The sequence below is a fragment of the Bos grunniens genome, chromosome 21 (assembly GCF_055505025.1).
Source record: "Bos grunniens cultivar Pamir isolate PY7600 chromosome 21, Bosgru_T2T1.0, whole genome shotgun sequence".
Classification (NCBI taxonomy): domain Eukaryota; kingdom Metazoa; phylum Chordata; class Mammalia; order Artiodactyla; family Bovidae; genus Bos; species Bos grunniens.
Genome location: NC_141185.1, coordinates 14,468,331 through 14,487,823, shown reverse-complemented (window position 1 = coordinate 14,487,823; position 19,493 = coordinate 14,468,331). Strand labels below are relative to the sequence as shown.

Here is a 19,493-nt window from a genome sequence, read left to right as displayed (position 1 = left end):
TGCCTTCCTTCCTTCTGACTTCCACCAACCCTCTCCCCTGCCCCCACCCCCTCACATCCATCCATCTGATTTAAGCATCTGATCTGAGGCCTCTAAAGGTCTAAATTGCAGGTCTGGTACTTTCTCGTTAGGTAGCTTTGGGAACATCCACAGGACCATTTTAAGCTGAGCTCCTGCCAGACACAAATCCCATAGCGAAATAGGATTCAATTTACACGAAGTTAAAATTCAAGTCTGGAAAAAAAAAAAAAAAAAAGCTGTTATAAGAGAAAAACCTTGCTCTCTACGTTTTCTGACCTAGTGGCCAAAGGAACTGTGGATTCCAGTGGCCAGTGCTAAGGCAGGAACCCTGAGCTCCCAGCACCTGGTCAATGATGCCATGATGAATGGTGAGGAAAACCAGGACTCAGTACTGGTCCATGTCCATTTATTACAATCCTGTCCTGTGTTCCAGAACGAATGGCTTTTTAATACACAACCCGAAGCACTCTGAAAAGCTATCTTAACTTTCCATTTCTTTCTCAGTATATCAAATCTAAAGGAAAAAAAAAAAATCACCAGGTTTAGTACATCTCAGAAAAAGCACCTTTACTAAACAACAGGAAATAAAACGTGCCAGGAATCTGACCAAAGAGACGAAGCAGCAGGTGAGATTCCCGATAGGAAAGAATGACTCCCAACGGAACATAAATAGATTCCCCTCAAAGTACATACATTTCACACGGGTGTGTACATACATAGGTAATATATTAAAAGAAATTTGGTTTCTACCATGAGAAGTTTACTCAGAAATAATAAATCAACATCTCACCTGAGACAGGGAGGTCGGGGCGCTGCAGCCACGGTATAAATCGAGGTGCACCTCGCTGCTGCACACGCCTCCCCACTTTACACTATATACATTTGCTGGGTAGGGGGGACTGGGGCAAGGGTTTCTCCCTGCCCCTCCCGCCAGGACCAGCAGATCCAGTGTTTGTAGAAAAGTGAGCCAGGGAAGGCAGGTGGCTATATGGCCCGGGAGCCCACCCTGCAGAGCCCAGGAGCTGGCTCCAGCGGGGAAGGCAAATGCCCGAAGCCACCTCACCTGCCTGGAGAGCCGCTTCAGCTCTGGGGTGAAGGGAAGCGCTCAGGACCCCAACAACGGCATGACAGCAAGCCTGCCTCTGGGGTCCACCCACGGCCTCCAGATTTTTGTAGTTTGGCCAGCGGGGGCTTCTCCTGGGATCAAACGGCTTTGGGGAATAGAATTTCCAGACCCACCAGGGCTCAGCCCTGGGAACGTGTGTACGTGTGTGTGTACATGCCCTCGTACACACATGCTTCAGTGGAGGTCAGCAAGTTGTAAACAAAAGTGTTCTACAGGGGCGCGCTCAAATAGTGTCTGCTTTGTCACTGCGTTCTGAGTGTCCCCATACCAAAGTGGATTTGTTCAAAAGATACTGGTTGCTGGAGGCTACAGATACAGAAGACAGGTTGTACACCAGCGGGGCGCAACCCTCTCAAGGCTTGGCACAGCATTTTTAGCAACAGAACAGAAGACATGCACAGGAACCCTCTCCTCCTCCTCAAACCCTTTCCTGGCGCCGCAGGCAGACAGGGAAAAGGCTGCGGTGATCAGCAGGTGCGATCCAGGAACTGTGGGCCAGGAGCCAGGTCACACGCAGCCGTACTCGTACCACACTGTCTGCTGGTCGCCACCTGGCTCGGGGGATGCTGGCGTGCTCTTGGAGCTGCTCCCACGCCCGAAGTCCTCGGGGATCCGGCTGCCCTGGGGCGCCAGGTCTGGAGACCTGCCTGGGACCTTAGCAGGGAGGCCCTCGCTGTGGCCCTGCCCCGGGACCCCGTCCCCTTCTGAGGGGCTGAGCCCCCCTCGGACGGGGGGGATGGTGGCCAACTCCCCCGGGTGCAGGGGGCCTTGGGGCTTAGTCCTGGGGGCCGGGGCTGCAGAGGGTGAGAAGTGCTGGAGCTGCGAACTGCTGCTGCCACCGCTGCCGCCGCCACCAGTGGCAATGGCTGGGGATGTGGCGGACTGCTGCAGGGGGGGCGGCCTCTCCTCCTTCGGGGGAGCCAGCGAGAAGCGCCTCAGGTCCAGCGGCCGGCTTCGGGGGCTGGGGCCCTGACAGGAGCCGCCAGCCTTTCCCACAAGCGGGGTCCGCTCACGGGCCAGGCCATGGGAGCCAGGGGCTGTGGAGCTCTGCAGGTTGTGGCTGCCTGGGTCTCTGCCCCCTGAGGCCTCAGGACCCCCCAGCTCTTGTTTGCAGGCCTCTGGCCCGCTGGCCCGGAGGAGGTCAGCAGAGGCCAGGCTGAAGGCCCGGTTTAGGGATGCACTCCGGCTGGCAGGCGTGTGGGAAGCGTGGGGCATGGCGGCCTGCCGGGCTCTGCCCAGGGACAGGCTCTGGGATGGCTGGGCCTGCCTCTGGGGGACACTGGGCATGGCCTCGGCCTCAGCGGCTCTGAAGTTCGGCTTTACATACTGCCCAGGCTTCAGTGGCTTTCCCTCAGAGGTGCAGACAGGCATCTTGATGGTGGGGGCCACAAAGCTGGTGGGCATCTTGGCCCCTTCTTTCCTGGGCAGTGGGCCTGGCTGGCCTCCAGTGGATGGGAGATCACTGGCCTTTCTGAAGTAATCACTCAGCAGGTCATCCCGGCAACTGGGAGCATCCTACAGGGAAGAGAAGAAGAACTGAATGAGTCCAGGGGCTGTGTGACTTGGTGGGGGTGTGTGACTTGGAGATCCCTCCTCCCACCCAGGATCTCCCCTGGGCTGCCCACATGGCCGGGACTGAAGTTTCTTGCTTGGCCTGTTGAGGGCCTAATGTCCCCACTGCACACACTGTCCCGGTCGGGTGGGGGTCAATGTGAAATGAGGATCATTAGGGAGCTGACCCAGGCACCACTCAGTCGCCCCCTAACTTCACAAGCAAGAAAGCAGATTCAGAGAGGAAATGACTTCCCACAAAGCTCATCCATTTTATGAAAGGATCAGGACAACCGTTTTGACCTGGGTCTCCTTTTCCACCAGGCGGCAGAAAGCTGACGGGCAGGACTGGACCTTCTTTGTCAGCCCACCAGGCTCAGACACACTGCAAGCGCCTTCCAGTGGGCCACAGAGAGGAAGACAAACAAGGCCAGCTCGGCAGAAGCCAGAACCAACCACACACAGCATCCTCACTGCCTCTCAGATCCTTCTCCTGATTTTAGGAAGGGGAGAGGCAGGCACAAGGGGCAGAGGAGGGAGAGGGAACCAGAAAGGCCCAGGAGAAGGCAGAGGCGGCCCAGCCCTCCAGATTGTCCCCCGTGCCAGGCAGCCACCACCTGGCTGGGCTTCCCCTGGCCAGGAACCAGTGTTCTCTGTCACCATCCTGGGGGCAGGCGGAGCCCCCAGAGCCAACAAGCTCGGTGGGCCTGTTCAGGTCAACTTCAGCCTTCTGCCAGCACCTCACAGCCTAGAGGAGCCCAGCTAGAGGTTTCTCTCGAGGCTGGGGATGGAGCAGGGGAAAGGTCAGGGCTGAGAGCTGCTGCAATCAGCCCCCAGCTGGCTGGGACCTGTCAGGGGGGAGTCAGCCTGCAGGATGGATCAGCAGCTCAGGAACCACCTGCCGACAACTCCTGGCCCCTGAAAACATTTGGATGCTCAGCTTGACAGAGGCACACTCTGCTGTTTCATGTTAGCCTGAAGCCTTACCCTTGGGTGTGTGTGTGCAGTAAGAACCTGGGTCATCAATATGGACAAGAACCATTTACCAAGTACTTCCCACATGTCAGGCACCGTGCTAGGAACCAGGGATGTAATCCCAAAAACTTAAATTTGACAGCAACCTTGTGTGAGAGTTGTTTAAGGTTGTATGAAAACATCACTTAATACGTAAGAAAGGACTTCCCAGGTGGTTCAGTGAGTGGTAAAGAACCTGCCTGCCAATGCAGGAGACGTAGGTTTGATCCTTGGGTCGGGAAGATGCCCTGGAGTAGGAAATGGCAATCCACTCCAGTATTTTTGCCTGGAAACCCCATGAACAGAGGAGCCTGGCAGGCTACCGTCTATAGGGAGGCAAAGAGTTGGACACGACTTTGTGACTAAACATATGTAAGAAAACTGAGGTCACAGAGATTAGGCATCTGAAGAACAGCAGACTGAGGATTAGAGCCTACGGCTGTTTGACTCTGGAGCTGTCTGCCGTGCCTCCTGGCCCCTTTCTGCACGCTTCTAGTTAGCCTCTTCATCCCCACTTTCAGGAGGCCACCCAGGGAGCCCATCGTGTGACTCTGCTCTCCCAGCATCACCAGTACTCAGGGAGTGGAGGCATGGGTGGCTTCTCTAGGCCTGATCGGGGGAGGATGGAAGTGTCAGGTGGGGCTCGTGGGGTGAGCACCTGGGCCGATGGAGGGGGAAGGAGGTGGCTCTCAGAGGCTGAGCACCAGCTTCCAACAGAGACTGCTGCAGTGAGACAGCTTTGGCCTCATTTAAGCTGAAAAGGGACATGTGCTGATAGCGGCCTGAGCAACAGTGTCTGTATAGGTCTAAGCTGAGTGCAGAGGGGCCATGCCCCTTGTAAACAAGGGGACCTGACCCCTGAGATCTGTCCAGGGATAGGAAACCCACTGGGACAGGCACACAATCAGAAATGGATTGAGGAGAAGAGCCATTCAATTGCAGGTACCCTCGATTTCTGGACTTCTCTCGTTTGCTCCATCAGGTCAGTGCCCCTTAGCCTGTGATGCCTGGACCCCCAGTGACAGTGAGAGCACCATCTGGGAACTCGGCAGAGATGCAAAAATCTCAGAATCCCTGGGGCCAGCCTGTGTCCTACCAGGTGAGTCTGACGAATGCTAGAGTTTAAGAGCCACTGCATCAGACCATAAACTTCTGGAGGGCAAGGTTTTGGTCCTTCTTAGCTTGGTTTCCCTAGTTTCTAGCCCACAGTAAGTGTTTGATAGACAAATAAATGAAGAGGGGGAGGGGCCATGTTTTATAATTCTTTGGCACCACCCAACCACAAGACCAAGCATCTAGCAAGTATGCTATAAAAATTGGCCCATTTGCTTTGTTTTCTGAGCAGGCAACATACATATTGCCTAAGACACAGTAGCTGCTCAATAAATATCTCCAAGACAAATATTTTGTGTTCTCTGTGTCAATGTGATGCATTAATGTGGGTCACAGAGTTTACCATGTGGCTACAGAAAGTTCAACTGTATTTATTTAAGGGAAATGAGATGCCATCACTGAAGCCTTACACCTTAAAAGATCTCAATTATGGAAAAGACCATGATGCTGGGAAACATTGAGGGCAAGAGGAGAAGGGGGTGACAGAGGATGAGATGGTTGGATGGCATCACTGACTCAATGGACATGAATTTGAGCAAACACCAGGAAATAGTAAAGGACAGGGAAGCCTGGTGTGCTGCAGTCCATGGGTTGCAAAAAGTTAGACATGACTTAGTGACTAAACAAGAAGAAGACAGTATATAAGCCATCTGTTCAATAACCCAATAGCTCAGGGGACTGAATTTAGACAGTATATATATAAAAAAAAAACGGCAACCCACTCCAGTATTCTTGCTGGGAAAATCCCATGGACAGAGGAGCCTGGCGGGCTATAGTCCATAGGGTCGCAAAGAGTCAGACACAACTGATTATGCACATATATACATGTGAAAGAACAGATGCGCAGCTTCAGAAAAGCTAAATGGAGACACTGGAAAGGTGACATGGGAGGGAATCCTAATAATGGGGGTGTCTGGGTTTAGATCTGCAGAACCGAGGTTAGCAAACCAGACCTGTGGGAGGTCCAGTGTGGGGCCCCTTTTTGTATGGCCTGTGAGCTAAGAATAGTTTTTACCCTTTAAAATGACTGGAAAAGACTTTTTCTTAAAGAACAATCTTTTGGGACATGAGACAACTGCATGAAATTCAAATTTCTATGTCCATAAGTCAAGTTTTATTGGAACACAGCCATGCCGACTCATTGACAGATGGTCCAGAGCTGCTTTCCTACTAAAATGGTAGCGTCGAGAGGCTGCAACAGAGACCGTCCTGCTTGGGAAGCCTCAAATATTTACTCTCTGGCTCTTTATAGAAGAAACTGATCTCTGCTGGTGAGGGCTCAGGGGAAGTGGGCACGCAGAGCTCTGCCTCAAAACCTGGTGAGATGCTAAGCCCAGAGTGGGTGCTGGGCACATGTCTCAAGAAGCTCGCAGCGGTGGGCACACACCATCCCTGACCTCCATGCCGGCACCAGGCTCTGCCCACTCACTCCACAGATGGAGCAAACAGCCTCTGTGGTCTGGGGCTGGCTGCCAGCACCAGGCCCTGCAGGCTCGTGGGCTTCCTCCCCATCTAAGGAGCCCCGCACCTAGGCTGCCCCCTGTTCCATCTCTGTATTTCTGCTGCCAGTTTCTGCCTGCTATCCCAATCCAGGGAGTATGCAAGGGATGATGGACCCGCTGTGTCCCTTTGAGCCCCAGGGCCACTCACGGGGGACGGGGAGTCCCGGTTGCTCTCCTCCAGGAACTCCTCCAGGGTGACCATCTCGCTGCTCGGGGAGGTGGAACAGGGCCGCGCGCCACCGTGGGGCTGGGCTGTGCTCCTCTTCTGGACACCCTCTTGGGGGAGAGGCCCGTTCCGCAGTGGGGGGTACTCATGGCGGCTGAGGGCGGGGCGCCCCGGGGTGCTGGCATCCCGTGGCAGAGTGGCCGTGTCCCTGCTGGGGATCAGGTCTTCGCTGCTGAAGCTCTCGGACCTGCCGTGGAGCTGGTCGGAGGAACCTGGAGTCAGGGCGGGCGGCACAGAGCACACATCAGACCTCTTCTGCCTCCAGTGGTCTCCGGGCTGCCTGCCGCTCACCTACAAGAGGACCCTGCCCGAGAACCCAGGGCACACTTCTCCCAGGCTGGGATTCTCCACGTGAAGAACACTCTGGGATGCTTAGAATTCAGAACAAAATAGTTTGAGATAAACGTGGAAGGTTTCTGCTAAAGTTCATACTGTTAGTAGTGCTAAGGTCCCTGGTGGCTCAGCTGGTAAAGAATTCGCCTGCCACGCAGGAGACCTGGGTTCGATCCCTGGGTTGGGAAGATCCCTTGGAGAAGGGAACAGCTACCCACTCCAGCATTCTGGCCAGGAGAATTCCATGGACTTTATAGTCCACGGGGTCGTAAAGTGCTGGACACGACTGAGCAACTTTCACCACACTCATTAGCTCTCATCCATTCATATATTTAAAAGCTTTACTGAGCACTTGCTATAAGCCAGATGGTCACATGGACACTAAGAAGTGAAAAAAATTTGTGTAAGAGTTTATGGTCCCGGGACAGCAAACACATTCTTTTCAGACGTAGGGGAAACATTCATTAAGACAGACTATATTTTGCACTATAAAATCAACTTAAAAAAACCTGAGAATCAAAGCCACTCTGTTCTCTGACCACAGTGGAATGGAACTAGAGTCACAATCCCCCTTCTAAAGATGAAGTAACTCGGATTCAGAGGGTGGGTGATTCGCCTAGGTGCCCAGACTCTGTCAGTGGGGGTGAAGGGATTTGAACTAAAATCCGTTTAAACTCTCGGCCTGCACTTGAAACCACGTGATGTGGCCTTGGAATGCAACAAATGTCGAATGCGTGGAAGGTCTTGGGGAACTGTATTTTAAAAATTACAAATATAAACACAAAGACCCACAGACACTGCAAAGTGCCCGGAAGGAGGGCCAGCTCACCTTTCAGGTTAAGAGGTGAGCTGCCGCTGGACGCATTTCTACTGCTCTCCAAGCTCCCTGGCCGGGATGCTGAAAGGAAATGCCAACATTCAATCTAAAGGCCCGTGACCAGGTCTAGCCTGGACCAAACCATCTAATCTGAGAAAAATTATGGAACAAAGTCACTGCAGAAGTGGAGCTGAGCACGCCCCGGAAGGATGAGCTTCGGGACACCCCATGTTCTCCCATGAGGATGGCTAACTTCCCCGAGTGCCAGGTATGGGCGTCCAGAAACGACTGTGTGCAGATTTTTGTTTTTTTAAAGTTAGGTCTAGGGCTGTGGCTTCAAACGATTTTGTTAACGAAGAAGCTCTCATGCAGAACTGAGAAAGTAGATGAAAAAAGGGCTGCTCTGGGTGAGCTGAGGGTTGGGTGCAGGTCCCCACCCCTCTTCCTGCACAGATCTTCCTGGAACACGTGTGAAATCTCCTGCCTAGATGACAGTGCAGCTCGGTGAGGGCGGGAGCCAGGAAATGGTGGTGTGTGTTCACGTGCGTACATGTGTGCAACTTCAGTTCCCTGATCCAGGAGGAGGAGCTGGGACCCTCAGCAGGACAGGGAGCACTTGCTTTTCCCAGCTGTCTGCTGTCCTTCAGCCCATCCATCTCAAATTCACATCTGCCCCGGAGGAAACAAGTGACCTATATGGTGACGAGCGCTGGAGGGAACCAGGCCTTGGGGCTGCGTCTGCGCCGAGCGTGTCTGCGGTGGCTCTTGGATCAGAGACTGAGTGCCAGGACCAGGGACGGTGCCCCCCTGCCCTGCCAAGGGCAGGCTGTGCCTTCAAGGCCTGTGGGCCACCCCTCTGGGTCTCCTCCGCCGGTTGCACTGGGCACCATTGCTCTTATCAGCCTGCCCTGTATCAGTTTGTCCTGCTGGACCGCAAACCCCCGGGGGACAGGCCCTGTGTTTCTGTCATCTCTGCATCCTCCCAGCACACAGCTGGTGTTGAGCGCGCTGAAAACGGAAGACACGCTGCTTACAAGCCACCTCCCCCCACCGCCTGCAAATCTGCTCTTGTTCTTCTGGGTCTTTAGGGCACCTAGTTCCCAAGTGCTGATGTGTTCACTGCAAATAGCATGCATCTGGAAAACACTCACTAGCAAACCGGGTTTGGGGACGAGCCAAAAAATACACGTTTTTTTTTTTTTGTGCATGGTATAAAAGCAAAATAAGTCCTCTTGTTGAAAGGGGAATTTTTGAAATTTAAAAATGCACATCCCTCTTTAGAAAGGAAATTAAGTTTCATTAAAGAAAACTGTGATACAAATCAATGGGATCTAAAAGCACTTTTATCTAACTGTTGCATCAAAAACCCCTTGCCCTTTTTTTTCCTGAAAAGAGAAGCTCAAGGAACCAAATACTTCGGAAGAAAACCCTTCTGGTCAGCTGACAAGCATAAATCAGGCTACTCCAGTTTACTGAACGTTGCAGGAGATCCTTGCGATTGTGTTGCCCACCACTCCGTGCAAAGACATAAGGGCTCCTTGTGTCAACCTGTGTCACCACAGAGCCTATAAACTGGGAATGTCTGTATCATAAAATTTTTAAGAGATGCTAGCTAGTTCCCACACACTGTTGATCAGAAGTAAACTGAAATAAATGTAAACTTTGAGGGTTTTTTTTTTAAGAATTATCTTCCAACCTTCCTATGACTTCTGTTTTGCAAAATTAAAAAAAAAATCCACTTTTAATTTTTTGAGAAAGTTAGTATAATTTTGGTTTCCCTTCCGCAGAAATTTACAATATGCCTAACTCAAATGGCAAGTACTTTTAACAGTTTCTAAGACTAAATGTAACTTGGAGCCACTCTGCAAGTGAGGGTGGCAAGAGATCTTCCTGAACTCAGTGCTCCCTGTGTGGGTCACTGGAACATCCTGGCAAACATGAGGGGTGCTTTAAGGCAAGGGAAATTAAAGTCTCCAGAAGTGGGATGCTTCATAAGTAGTGAGTTCCTTGTCATTGGAGGTATGTAAGCAGAAGTCAGATGCTCGGGCCCCTGGGGAGGGGAAGGAAGGAGCTTGGATGAACTGTGGACCCATCCCCACTTCATACAACTCCACTTTCACCTGTTTTGTGTACTGGACTTCTGTGCAGGATTTAGCTTGAGGGAGAGGCACTATTGCTGAGAACAAGACTGAGAATCCAGGTGGAAGGGCGTGTCGCGCTGACCACTCACCGTACTGCCTGGGGTGAAGCAACTCGAGCTCCAAGGACGGGTCGCAGAGGCTGTCGTCGGAATTATAGCCTGTGGTGAAAACAGGACAGTGAGTCAGGGGTTCTGGAACATCCATGGGGAAACTCAGGCCCTCTGCCAGATGGCCACCTCTGAACCTCGCCTGGCACCTGGGTTGTGGCAGCCCTTGGCTCCGGGTGAGGCGGGGGGAGCGTGGACCTGGCCTCGTCTGTGCCTCCTGCTGGTATAAGCCTCATACTCCTGACTCCTATTTAACTTTAGATCCCCTTTCCGCCTGTGTAGTGACTGGGGCTTGAAGGCTACAGCAGTGATCTGGCCTAACACTGCAAAAGGAGTTGAATATTTAGGGTCCTGGGGACCACTTCCCAACCTCCAAGGCCAGGCCATGCCGGCAATTCTGGTCTGGGGGCCACACTGCCTTCGGGTCATAGGAGGAGGGCAAAGGAAAGATTCCAGCACCTGACCGGAGAGGCCGACTCCCTGGAGATAGCCCTGCCCTGGCAACTCCAGAAATAGACCCAGAAGCACAGGCCAGCCATCCACGGCCCTCTCTGAGAGGGACTCAAATGCCCTATGCCTCGGACCTGCGAGTTTCTTTCTGACAGTAGACCCTGGGTCCCTCCAAAGTGGCAAAAGGGTTTCCAACCCACCCCTGACTCCTATTATAAAAATTCTGGTAGTGAGAGACACTCAAAGTTAGGTATGATCTTCACACTATTGTAAATAACTATATATAACTAATAAGGACCTACTGTATGGCACAGGGAACTCTACTTAATACTCTGTAATGGTCGATTTGGGAAAAGAATCTAAAAAAGTGAATATATGTATAACTGATTCATTCTGATGCACCGCAGAAACCGACAATCACAACACTGTTAATCAACAGTGCTCCAATAAATTTAAGTTAGATATGATCTAAAGGCTTCCTCTGCAGGTTCTGTCTCCCAGGAGATGACAGCAGGACAACTCCTTTTTTTAATTCACTGAAGGTAGCAGAATCCTACTTTTTGTGTTCTCCCTTAACGCCCAATGGGCTTCCCTGGTGGCTCAGTAGTAAGGACAAGCGCCTGCCAATGCAGGAGACACAGGTTCGATCCCTGAGTCGGGAAGATCCCCCGGAGAAGGAAATTGGCAACCCACACCAGTAAACTCGCCTGGGAAATCCCATGGACAGAGGAGCCTGGCAGGCTACAGTCCACGGGGTCACGAAAAGAGTCGGACATGACTTAGTGACTAAGCAACCTAATGCCCAACTCAAAGTAGTGGCTTAATTAAAACTTGCTGCCTTGATTACAATAGTAAAATATGGCTAGTGATATGTAGGCTCATTGCTGCTAAGTCGCTTCAGTCGTGTCCAGCTCTGTGTGACCCCATAGACGGCAGCCCACCAGGCTCCCCCATACCTGGGATTCTCCAGGCAACAACACTGGAGTGGGTTGCCATTTCCTTCTCCAATGCATGAAAGTGAAAAGTGAAAGTGAAGTCGCTCAGTCGTGTCCGACTCTTAGCGACCCCATGGACTGCAGCCTACCAGGCTCCTCCGTCCATGGGATTTTCCAGGCAAAAGTACTGGAGTGGGGTGCCAATGCCTTCTCCAAGGTAGGCTCATTAAACCTGGCTAATTATCAGAATTTTCTGAAGAACCTTTAAAAAAATATGGAATCTTATTTAGGAGAAGTATATTTGTACTCGTCTTTTGACCCAGCAATCCTAATTCTAGGAATCAACTCTGGGGACTGGTTGGTTGAATACCGTCATATCAACATTTTAATTATTGTGTACTTATACAAAGAATGAGAAAGATCTCCATGATATATGTCTAAGTGAAAAAAAAACCCCAAGATGTAATATTTTTATTTATTTATTTTTTGCAAAAAGAAACACAAAGTATAAATAAGGAACTAAAAAAAAGGTTATCTATAGGGTGACTTTGGAATGTAATGGAGGGGAAAGGGAGAGACGTGAGGCTTAGAAATCTAAGCATGCCTTTTTATGTAATTTAGGTTTAAATTATGTAAATATTTTATGTAGTAAAAAACAGAATTTAAAAAAGAAAAAACTCTACAATTGAAGACAGAAACAAATAAACCTTAGTGTATATGAACCCACTAACATAATCCATAAAAGAAAAATTCCAGTGAATTTTGAATATAAAACTCTGCGCATCCTTCATGAGATTGAATCTAAGCACTAGAAAAATTACAAAGGAAATAAACATCGCTTGGTGATTTTGTTAGTAGCAGTAGCAGTATTAAAATTTTTAACCATCACCGCATATTTTCAGGAAATATAAGTAAATGTTTTGAGAGAGAAGACGTCTGTGTAAGAAAAGGACACACATGTGAAATCGAAGGGAAAAAAAACCCCAAGGAATTGCTGAGGGCAGTCTGGGGGCACCGATGGTGACAGGCCCTTGTGCTTGCTCTGCAGGCCAGTGATGATTCCAGGATGATTCCAGGCTTGGGCTCCGACGGGATGCAGGCTGAGATAGCCTGTGGGTCAGCCCAGAGGGCTGGACCTTGAACCACAGAGACCCCCCAAAACCCTGAGGGGAGATGGTGTTCCCAGCTCTTCCCCAGGACCAGGCAGGGCCTCTGCACCCCAGAGCTCCAGAAACCAGTGGGGACTGATGGCTGTGGACAACAGACACCCTTGCCATGCGGGCTCAGGGCACGGTTCTCCCAGAGAGCTCACGGCACAGCTCCACTGACGCCCAACAGTAAGTGACTGCCGGCAATGGGGAGAGGCTGCCCACCTCTCCTGTGCCCACCCCATTCACCTGCTCCCCTGGGGGGCTTCCTACTTATAAGCAACCGGGACAAGGGCAGGGACCCTGTCTGCCTTTGCTTGTCAAACCAAAGTTGTGTAAGCCCCTGGTTTTAAGGGCAGAGTGGGTGCTATTACTGTGAAAAATAACAACCACGTATTGTTTTCCAACTTCTAACACCTCAGAGGCAATCACTTTCAGTCCTTTTAGCTGTGTCTTTGGATATCTCCTATTTTTAAATTAACAGCCGAAGGTCTTTTTTGGTTTTAAGCTTTACCTGTTCCTCTCTGGGTAATTTCCCAGTACTCTCCCTCCTCTTTTGGTAGCATCCTATTCTTGTTTCATGGGTGCAACAGCTTTGCTCATCTCTGACTGTAAATGACGGGCATCGTAAAGCTCCCGTCTCTGTGCTTATGTCTGTTTACTCCATGATGTTTCACTGTTGCCTCTCACACTGGTTTTGGTCTCTGCTACTAGAGGCTCTAGAGGTGTTGCTGGGCTTCACCTGGCAAGATCTGATGGAGACATTCAGCTGGGATCTTCTTAAGTTGATCAGACGACTGGGACAATATTTTAATTTCATGTCTAAAGGTGTGAACACGCATAGCTACTGGCAACCTGGGAGACCTTCAGTTTGTAAATCCTTCCCTACAACCCCCTTGTTTTTGACTTGGGAAACTTGCCTTCCACTCTGTCAACTCACCTCCAGTTCAGAGACCCTCTTGTGTATCCTCCACAGAGAATGAACCTCCAGACTTCTACTAAGGTGGGCTGGAGAGGATGCCTCCTTTTAGCCCAGATGCTGGCTTATCTCCCTTCTAGACCTACTTGGTGCCACCAAGTTCTGCATGGTGGTTGTGGGAGTGGGTCCCGGGGCTTCCCCTCCAGTGGCTTGGGATCAGGCTTCTTATCTGTCCAGAGTCACCCACCCAGCTGGCAGGCAGGGCTGAAGTCTGAACCTGTGTCTGGATGATGCCAGAGCCTGCCCACAACTTAACCACCCTACTCACTCCCTCTCAGCCTGGGACCCCTTCTCCCACCGAGAGCCTGGGGTCTTTAGGAAGGACCTGAACCCCAGATGCTCAGCCCTCTTGTTTCTTGAGAGGCCCGTGACTCACCTTTGGTGCGGCCTGGGTGCCGGGAGATGGAGCTGGAGCTGGAAGGGGTTGTAGTGATGGCTGAGGTCGAACAGGGCCGGGGGCCCAGCTCCAGGGGCCAGGGCTTCACGGCTGGGTCAGCAGAGGCATCCTTGTGGTCCAGGCTGCCTCGGTGCGGGGACCCTCGCTTTGGCTTTAGGTCCCCAGGGCCTGGGGCAGAAAAGGACATTGAGAGACGGGCTGGCAGAATCTTGGGCTCAGGCTGGGCGACCACACGGAGGCCTAGAAGCAAGGGCAGCAGGGCACACAGACCACAAGGACGAAAAGCTGAGTTGCCCCCTAGCCACGCCACCCCCTTCCCTGCCGACCCAGGGCTGTGGTTTAAACAGGAGGGCCCTGGCTACAGGCCTGTATCAGAGACCCCAGCTCCACTGATGGGCCATACTGCAAGCCCTAGAATTTTGGCTGGGAGACAATAAAGGAAAAACTCAGGAGGACAAAGAAAATGCTGGTAGAAGTCCAACATATTAACTACAGGGCACGCCTGCCACCCAGCACCGTGTATCATGCAAACCCCTGATGTAAAAAGATCCTGGCAGAAGAAAATCCAAAAAAGAGGGGATATGTATATACGTACAGCTGATTCACTTTGCTGTACGGTAGAAACTAACACATTGTAAAGCAACTATTCTCCAGTAAAAACTGAATCTAAAATAAAAACAAAAAAGATTCTGGTAGATGTCTGCTCAGGATCACTGCAACCTAAGGCTGAGGCCCTGAGGTCCAGGACGTGCATCTTGCCAACTGGCTTCACTTATAAACTCAGAAAACGTTGATTGTCACCTTAACAAGAATTTAAGAGATCTTTAATGTTTGCATGGTGAGACTGACTACCAGAAGGATTTTTATCTTGTCTTATGCTTTTCTGCAATCTCGAAGTTTTCTACCATGAAAATATACTCTTGTCAAAGTTAAGTAAAGTCCTATTTAAAAGCATTTTTATAAAACCCAACCCTCCACCTATCTCGTAGTAAGAAAGGGGATGGGCTCTCCAAATACGAGACAGAAACGAACGCAGCTGGAGTTCCTGTGAGCATTAGGACCACACTGTCTCCCATGGCGTCTCACTCCAGGCACCCCAAGGCTGCAGACCCAGAGCCTCACCCACTGCCGGGCTCTCAGGCCCCTCCCCTCCCCTCCTTCGTGGACCTGACCCTGTTGGGCCCTCGGCCACTCCAAGTCTGGATTCACGGTGAAGTTTTAATCGCCTACATCTTATCATGACTTGAAATCAAGGTAGAATTTGGATTCTGAAAGATAACCTTGATGAGAAGCAAGATTCAAGTCTGGTGGGATGCATGGGGCAGACATCCAACAGGTGAAGTTAAGAGCAGGAGCAGGTGGCGGGGAGGTGGAGATGACCAAACAGTTAGCACGAACAGCAGAGAAACAGCACTGTTCCAGCAGCATGCTCAGAGGACAGGGGGCCGGGACCACAGCAGCCCAGGGTTCCCAAGGCGGCGAGTGAGAGAGAAGGCGGTACCACATCAGCCAACTTTGAAATCAGCATTTCAATACGTGTGGACTTATTTTTTTAAACAGTTACCTTGTTTTTAATGGTACTGGCTCTCCATTTACAGTACAGGTAATAATCTATCCTTTGAGGATAAATTTAAGTGGAAATGGTGGGTCAGTCCAAGGGGAAATATGTCAGTAACCACACAGGTGATGGACAGAGGTGGCAAAAATCATGAAGATGGAACAAGAATGATTGAAGACAGAAAGAAACTGCAGTAGCTAAAGGCCTGTCTCGACCAGCCTTTCTCCCGCTCTGGTCGTGACTGGCCTGCTGATGCTCTTTCTGTCCACCGCTGCTTTAACTTCAGCACCAGAGATGTTCAGAGAACGACAGCACAGTCATAAAGCTTCATTCTGGGCTGGCCTCTGGCTGGGCATCATTGATGCAATTATTCAAAACGCTTGCATGGAGCACAGTAAATCCTTCAAAACATACAACACCTCTAAAAAGGACCCTATTTGGCAAAAGCCATCAATTCAGGGCTCTGACAAAGAAAGAGGAGAATAGGGCAGCGGTTTTAAATTTTAGCTGCTTCAAGATAAGCCTTAAGGGAAAAAAAAAAACTCACTTGACAGAGGCCGTATATTTTAGGAAGCATAGTGACAACTGACCAGCTCTGCTTTATTCTTGAGCGTTGACAAAAGCCTGCGGGTGCGAGGGTGGGGGGCAGCACACGGCCACTGGACTTACTCAGCACGGACATCCTGGCCCCAGGACCTGGGCACGCATGTCCCGAGGCGCCCCTACAACTGTGCTGTGCTGGAGAATCGGTCCAGAGGGTGTGGCAACTCATCTTCTCTTTTGAAATCAGAATCCACGCTGGCTACTTTAAAGTCTGGCCTGGAATTGGGGTTAGGAGGAGGGGTCCGCTAGGGGTCATCTGGCCTTTAGGTACTGTTTTTTTTTTTTTTTTTCCGTTTGTTTGAATTTCAGAAATGAAGGAGGATACACGATGAAGACACATGGTAAAGGAAAAGGATTAGAAGTCTCCAATTTCTGAAAAGGGGAGAGGCTCATTAGGAGAGGATGGGATGTCAGAGGAAGACCAGAACCGCAGGCGTTTAGAGAGAGCCGGGTGGGCCGTTGGAGACTTGTCTTTGTCCTTGCTTTTGCTTCTCAAAAAGGGACTCTTTTTGCGCTGAGTTGCTAAATCGTTATCCCCAGGATAACCCGAGAGGGGAAGGAAAAAAGAAGAAAAAAAAAAAAAAAACACAACAAATAAATGAAATGAATAATAACATGTAACTCTAAATTAGTTCAGTGTACTTTGGAAATCAGAATCCAGTCCAGGAAAGATGGAAACAAAACCACGACAAGACTGGAATCAGGAGTCAGTGAATCATTTATGCTCTGCCTCAATTTAATTAATTTAGCGGCATCTCAGTGCCAACACTTTACTCAGCACGTGAAGAGAATTACATATTGCTCACGGAGCCAAGGGCTTAGATGATTTTCAATTTCAATGTGTTAAATTATTAAATAAGAATGTTCATTAATTTAGGACCCAGCTTCTCTTACTCATCCATTTTAATGACCGACTCCCTGACAATTTGGCTCATGTGTTACTCTCATTCCTGTTCAAAGACTTTGGAAACAACACTTTTCTGGCCTGCTGTAATAAAACAGTCAACCTGACTATTATTCACCAATAATTCTTATACATCTGAAGTAACTTTTGGCAAAATGAGTTCAAAAAATAATGAAAATACCTCTTTTTCATACTCCAAAACACCAAGAATTACTATACCCTTTCTTCTATTACATGACTTTTAAATTATTTCTAATTTTTATCAGAAATAAAAATTATCAGAGCAGACAATTGGTCTAACTTTTTGAACAGGTCATACAGAAACATAACCAATACATCCAATTTCTGACTTAGAATTAAATTTGGAACCAGAACCTCCATTGTTTATTCCTCCATAGCGCCACCTGGTGGTCAATATTCACACCATCGGTAAGGGACTGACGATGTGATGCTGGGGCCCTTAGCTCTGCTGGGGGCATGCCTAACATCTCTGTTAGGCAACATGTTTAATCAGCTTTCACTGCAGGTAGTGCACTTGGTGGCCTAGAGCTCAGATTCCAGGGTTAACAGGCCTGTGTTCAAATCTAAGCTTTGTCACTTATTACAGCAGCATGTGTCTCACCTTGTTAAGCCTCGCTTTCTCAGCTCTGAAAAGGGGATGATTAATCATGCCTACCTCACAGGGCAGTTGGGACTAAATGAGGCAGATAAAGTAAATTAAAAAGGTGCTGGCTGCCCCCAAAAAGGCATCCAATGAATGGCTGCTGTTAATAATTATCGCTGACTTGCTCACTCATGGATTGGTACAAGCAATTTTTCCCCATGAACGTTTTCCTGACTCAATTGGGCTGATTATGGTTAATTGAGGATTTCCCTGGTGGCTCAGTGGTAAAGAATCTGCCTGCAATGCAGGAGATGTGGGTTCAATCCCTGGGTGGGGAAGATTTCCTGGAGGAGGAAATGGCAACCTGCTCCGGTATAGTTCATTAAGCCAACTTTAATACAAGTTGAGGTGATGAATGTCAAAACAATTAAAGAGCCAATATGAAAACTAGTGGCCAGAGAACCTGCCTAGATGAAAACAAACTTTGAGTTTCATCATCACTGACCCGAACAAGAGCCTTTTACATAATCTGACCTCCTGCGAAGAATGGGAGTGCAAATAGTCCCCAAACAACGTGTGAAAGCACTTGCTTTTGTGCATTTGAAAGCGACACGACAGTACCTGTGAACACAGCCTCCTGAAAGGCCTGTGCACATCCCACTCAGCAGAGGTGGCTTGTCACTGGCTCTTAGTGGTGTAATGTCAGCCCCCACGTGGGGGTCTCAGGCACAGGCCTGATCTTCAGGAAGTCCTGGTGTCTTTCATAAAAATTTACATTACTCAGGCTGTAGGTTTGGTATAAATAATCCGAGCAATGATATTTGAAAGTAAATTTGGAAACTGAACAATGTTTGAAGTAACTGCTGTGTTTAATCAGTTCTAAGATGTACATCTCCCACCCCTAAATCTTAACATCACTGAAATCAGGGTGCAGCTTCCACAGTATCTTAGAGTCACCACTGGGGGGTCCAGACGAAACGGTGACAAAATTGTTGCTGCCACAACCAATATATTTTGTTTATATTTTCCTTTCATGTGTGTACACAAAAATCTATCTAATTAAGTCCTTTAGAAGAGCTTTTCAACCAGAGGATGGTAAAAGTTCTAAGTGGTAAAGTTCTACATCATTGGATTGCCAGCGGTATGTAGAGTAATTGTGCAGTTTATAATTGACAGCCTCTTAGATTTGATGACATGAAGCACATTCAACTAGAAGTCCGTTTCAGAACCTCTGGCAAACTCAGAAGGACAGTCTTCATGGAAAGATTAAGCCAAACGCCCTGGCTGGTAGGACTGAAGGCCAGGTCAGGCTGAGAAGAAAACCTGCCTGCCTTTCCAAGTTATGAAAAAGACTGAAACCACACACGGACTTGCTGAGATCCCATACGTGCCTATTACCCATGAAATGTGCCTGGGATGTCCCTACAGAGACAGCTTACTCTAAATCTCTAACCTGTACAAGGAAACCCCCAAGCCTATGCTACTGAGCTTTCTTCTGGTGCCTGGAGGGTGTCACTTTTGACCTGAGTACCTCTCATCGTCTATAGGATTAGTGATGCTTCTTATTTGACATGGGTGTATATTTTCCTGGCTATTAACACACCCCTTTCAGGCTCTTACACACACATGTGCACATCTACATGCCACCTCCCTCTACCCCGTCCAGTGAGAGGGTCCCTTAGGCCCACCTCCGCCAGCCAGGTCAGCATACCTACCTTTTCCCAGGGGCCCATTATGGGAGTCACGTTCTTCTGGGCAGCTTGAGCCCGATGGGGTGGACTCGGGGTTCTCGGGCTGAGATCTGAGCGGCTGAGAAGCAGATGGCAAGGTTGGGTCTGGGGACTCCAGCTGCCGGGGAGGGCTGTCTGTGGTTGACTTCAAGCGTTCTCTGGAACCCTCTTTCTTTGGTTTGATGAGTTTGACTAAGGCTTTGGCTCCAATCCAGTGGTTTTTCCTAATGAGAA

The 19,493-nt window shown here is 49.7% G+C and overlaps 1 protein-coding gene across 14 annotated transcripts in view; it reads right to left on the bottom strand.

Moving 5' to 3' along the window:
- Positions 1 to 410: 410 nt before the first annotated feature.
- The window catches only part of CCDC88C (coiled-coil and HOOK domain protein 88C), a 146,159-nt gene continuing 127,076 nt past the window's right edge, over positions 411 to 19,493 (bottom strand). For 8 of the 14 annotated variants that reach the window (XM_086363223.1, XM_086363228.1, XM_086363227.1 and 5 more), the window contains 6 exons: positions 19,245 to 19,483; positions 13,840 to 14,100; positions 9,934 to 10,002; positions 7,716 to 7,784; positions 6,476 to 6,765; positions 411 to 2,662 (listed from right to left, as the gene is read on the bottom strand). In XM_086363223.1, coding sequence (XP_086219349.1) covers positions 1,655 to 2,662; positions 6,476 to 6,765; positions 7,716 to 7,784; positions 9,934 to 10,002; positions 13,840 to 14,100; positions 19,245 to 19,483 — 1,936 coding nt within the window. In that variant the 3' untranslated portion in view covers positions 411 to 1,654. Of the gene's footprint in view, positions 2,663 to 6,475; positions 6,766 to 7,715; positions 7,785 to 9,933; positions 10,003 to 13,839; positions 14,101 to 16,087; positions 16,544 to 19,244; positions 19,484 to 19,493 lie in introns of those variants that run through there. The other 6 variants (XR_015149473.1, XR_015149475.1, XR_015149474.1 and 3 more) reach the window with 4 other exon arrangements.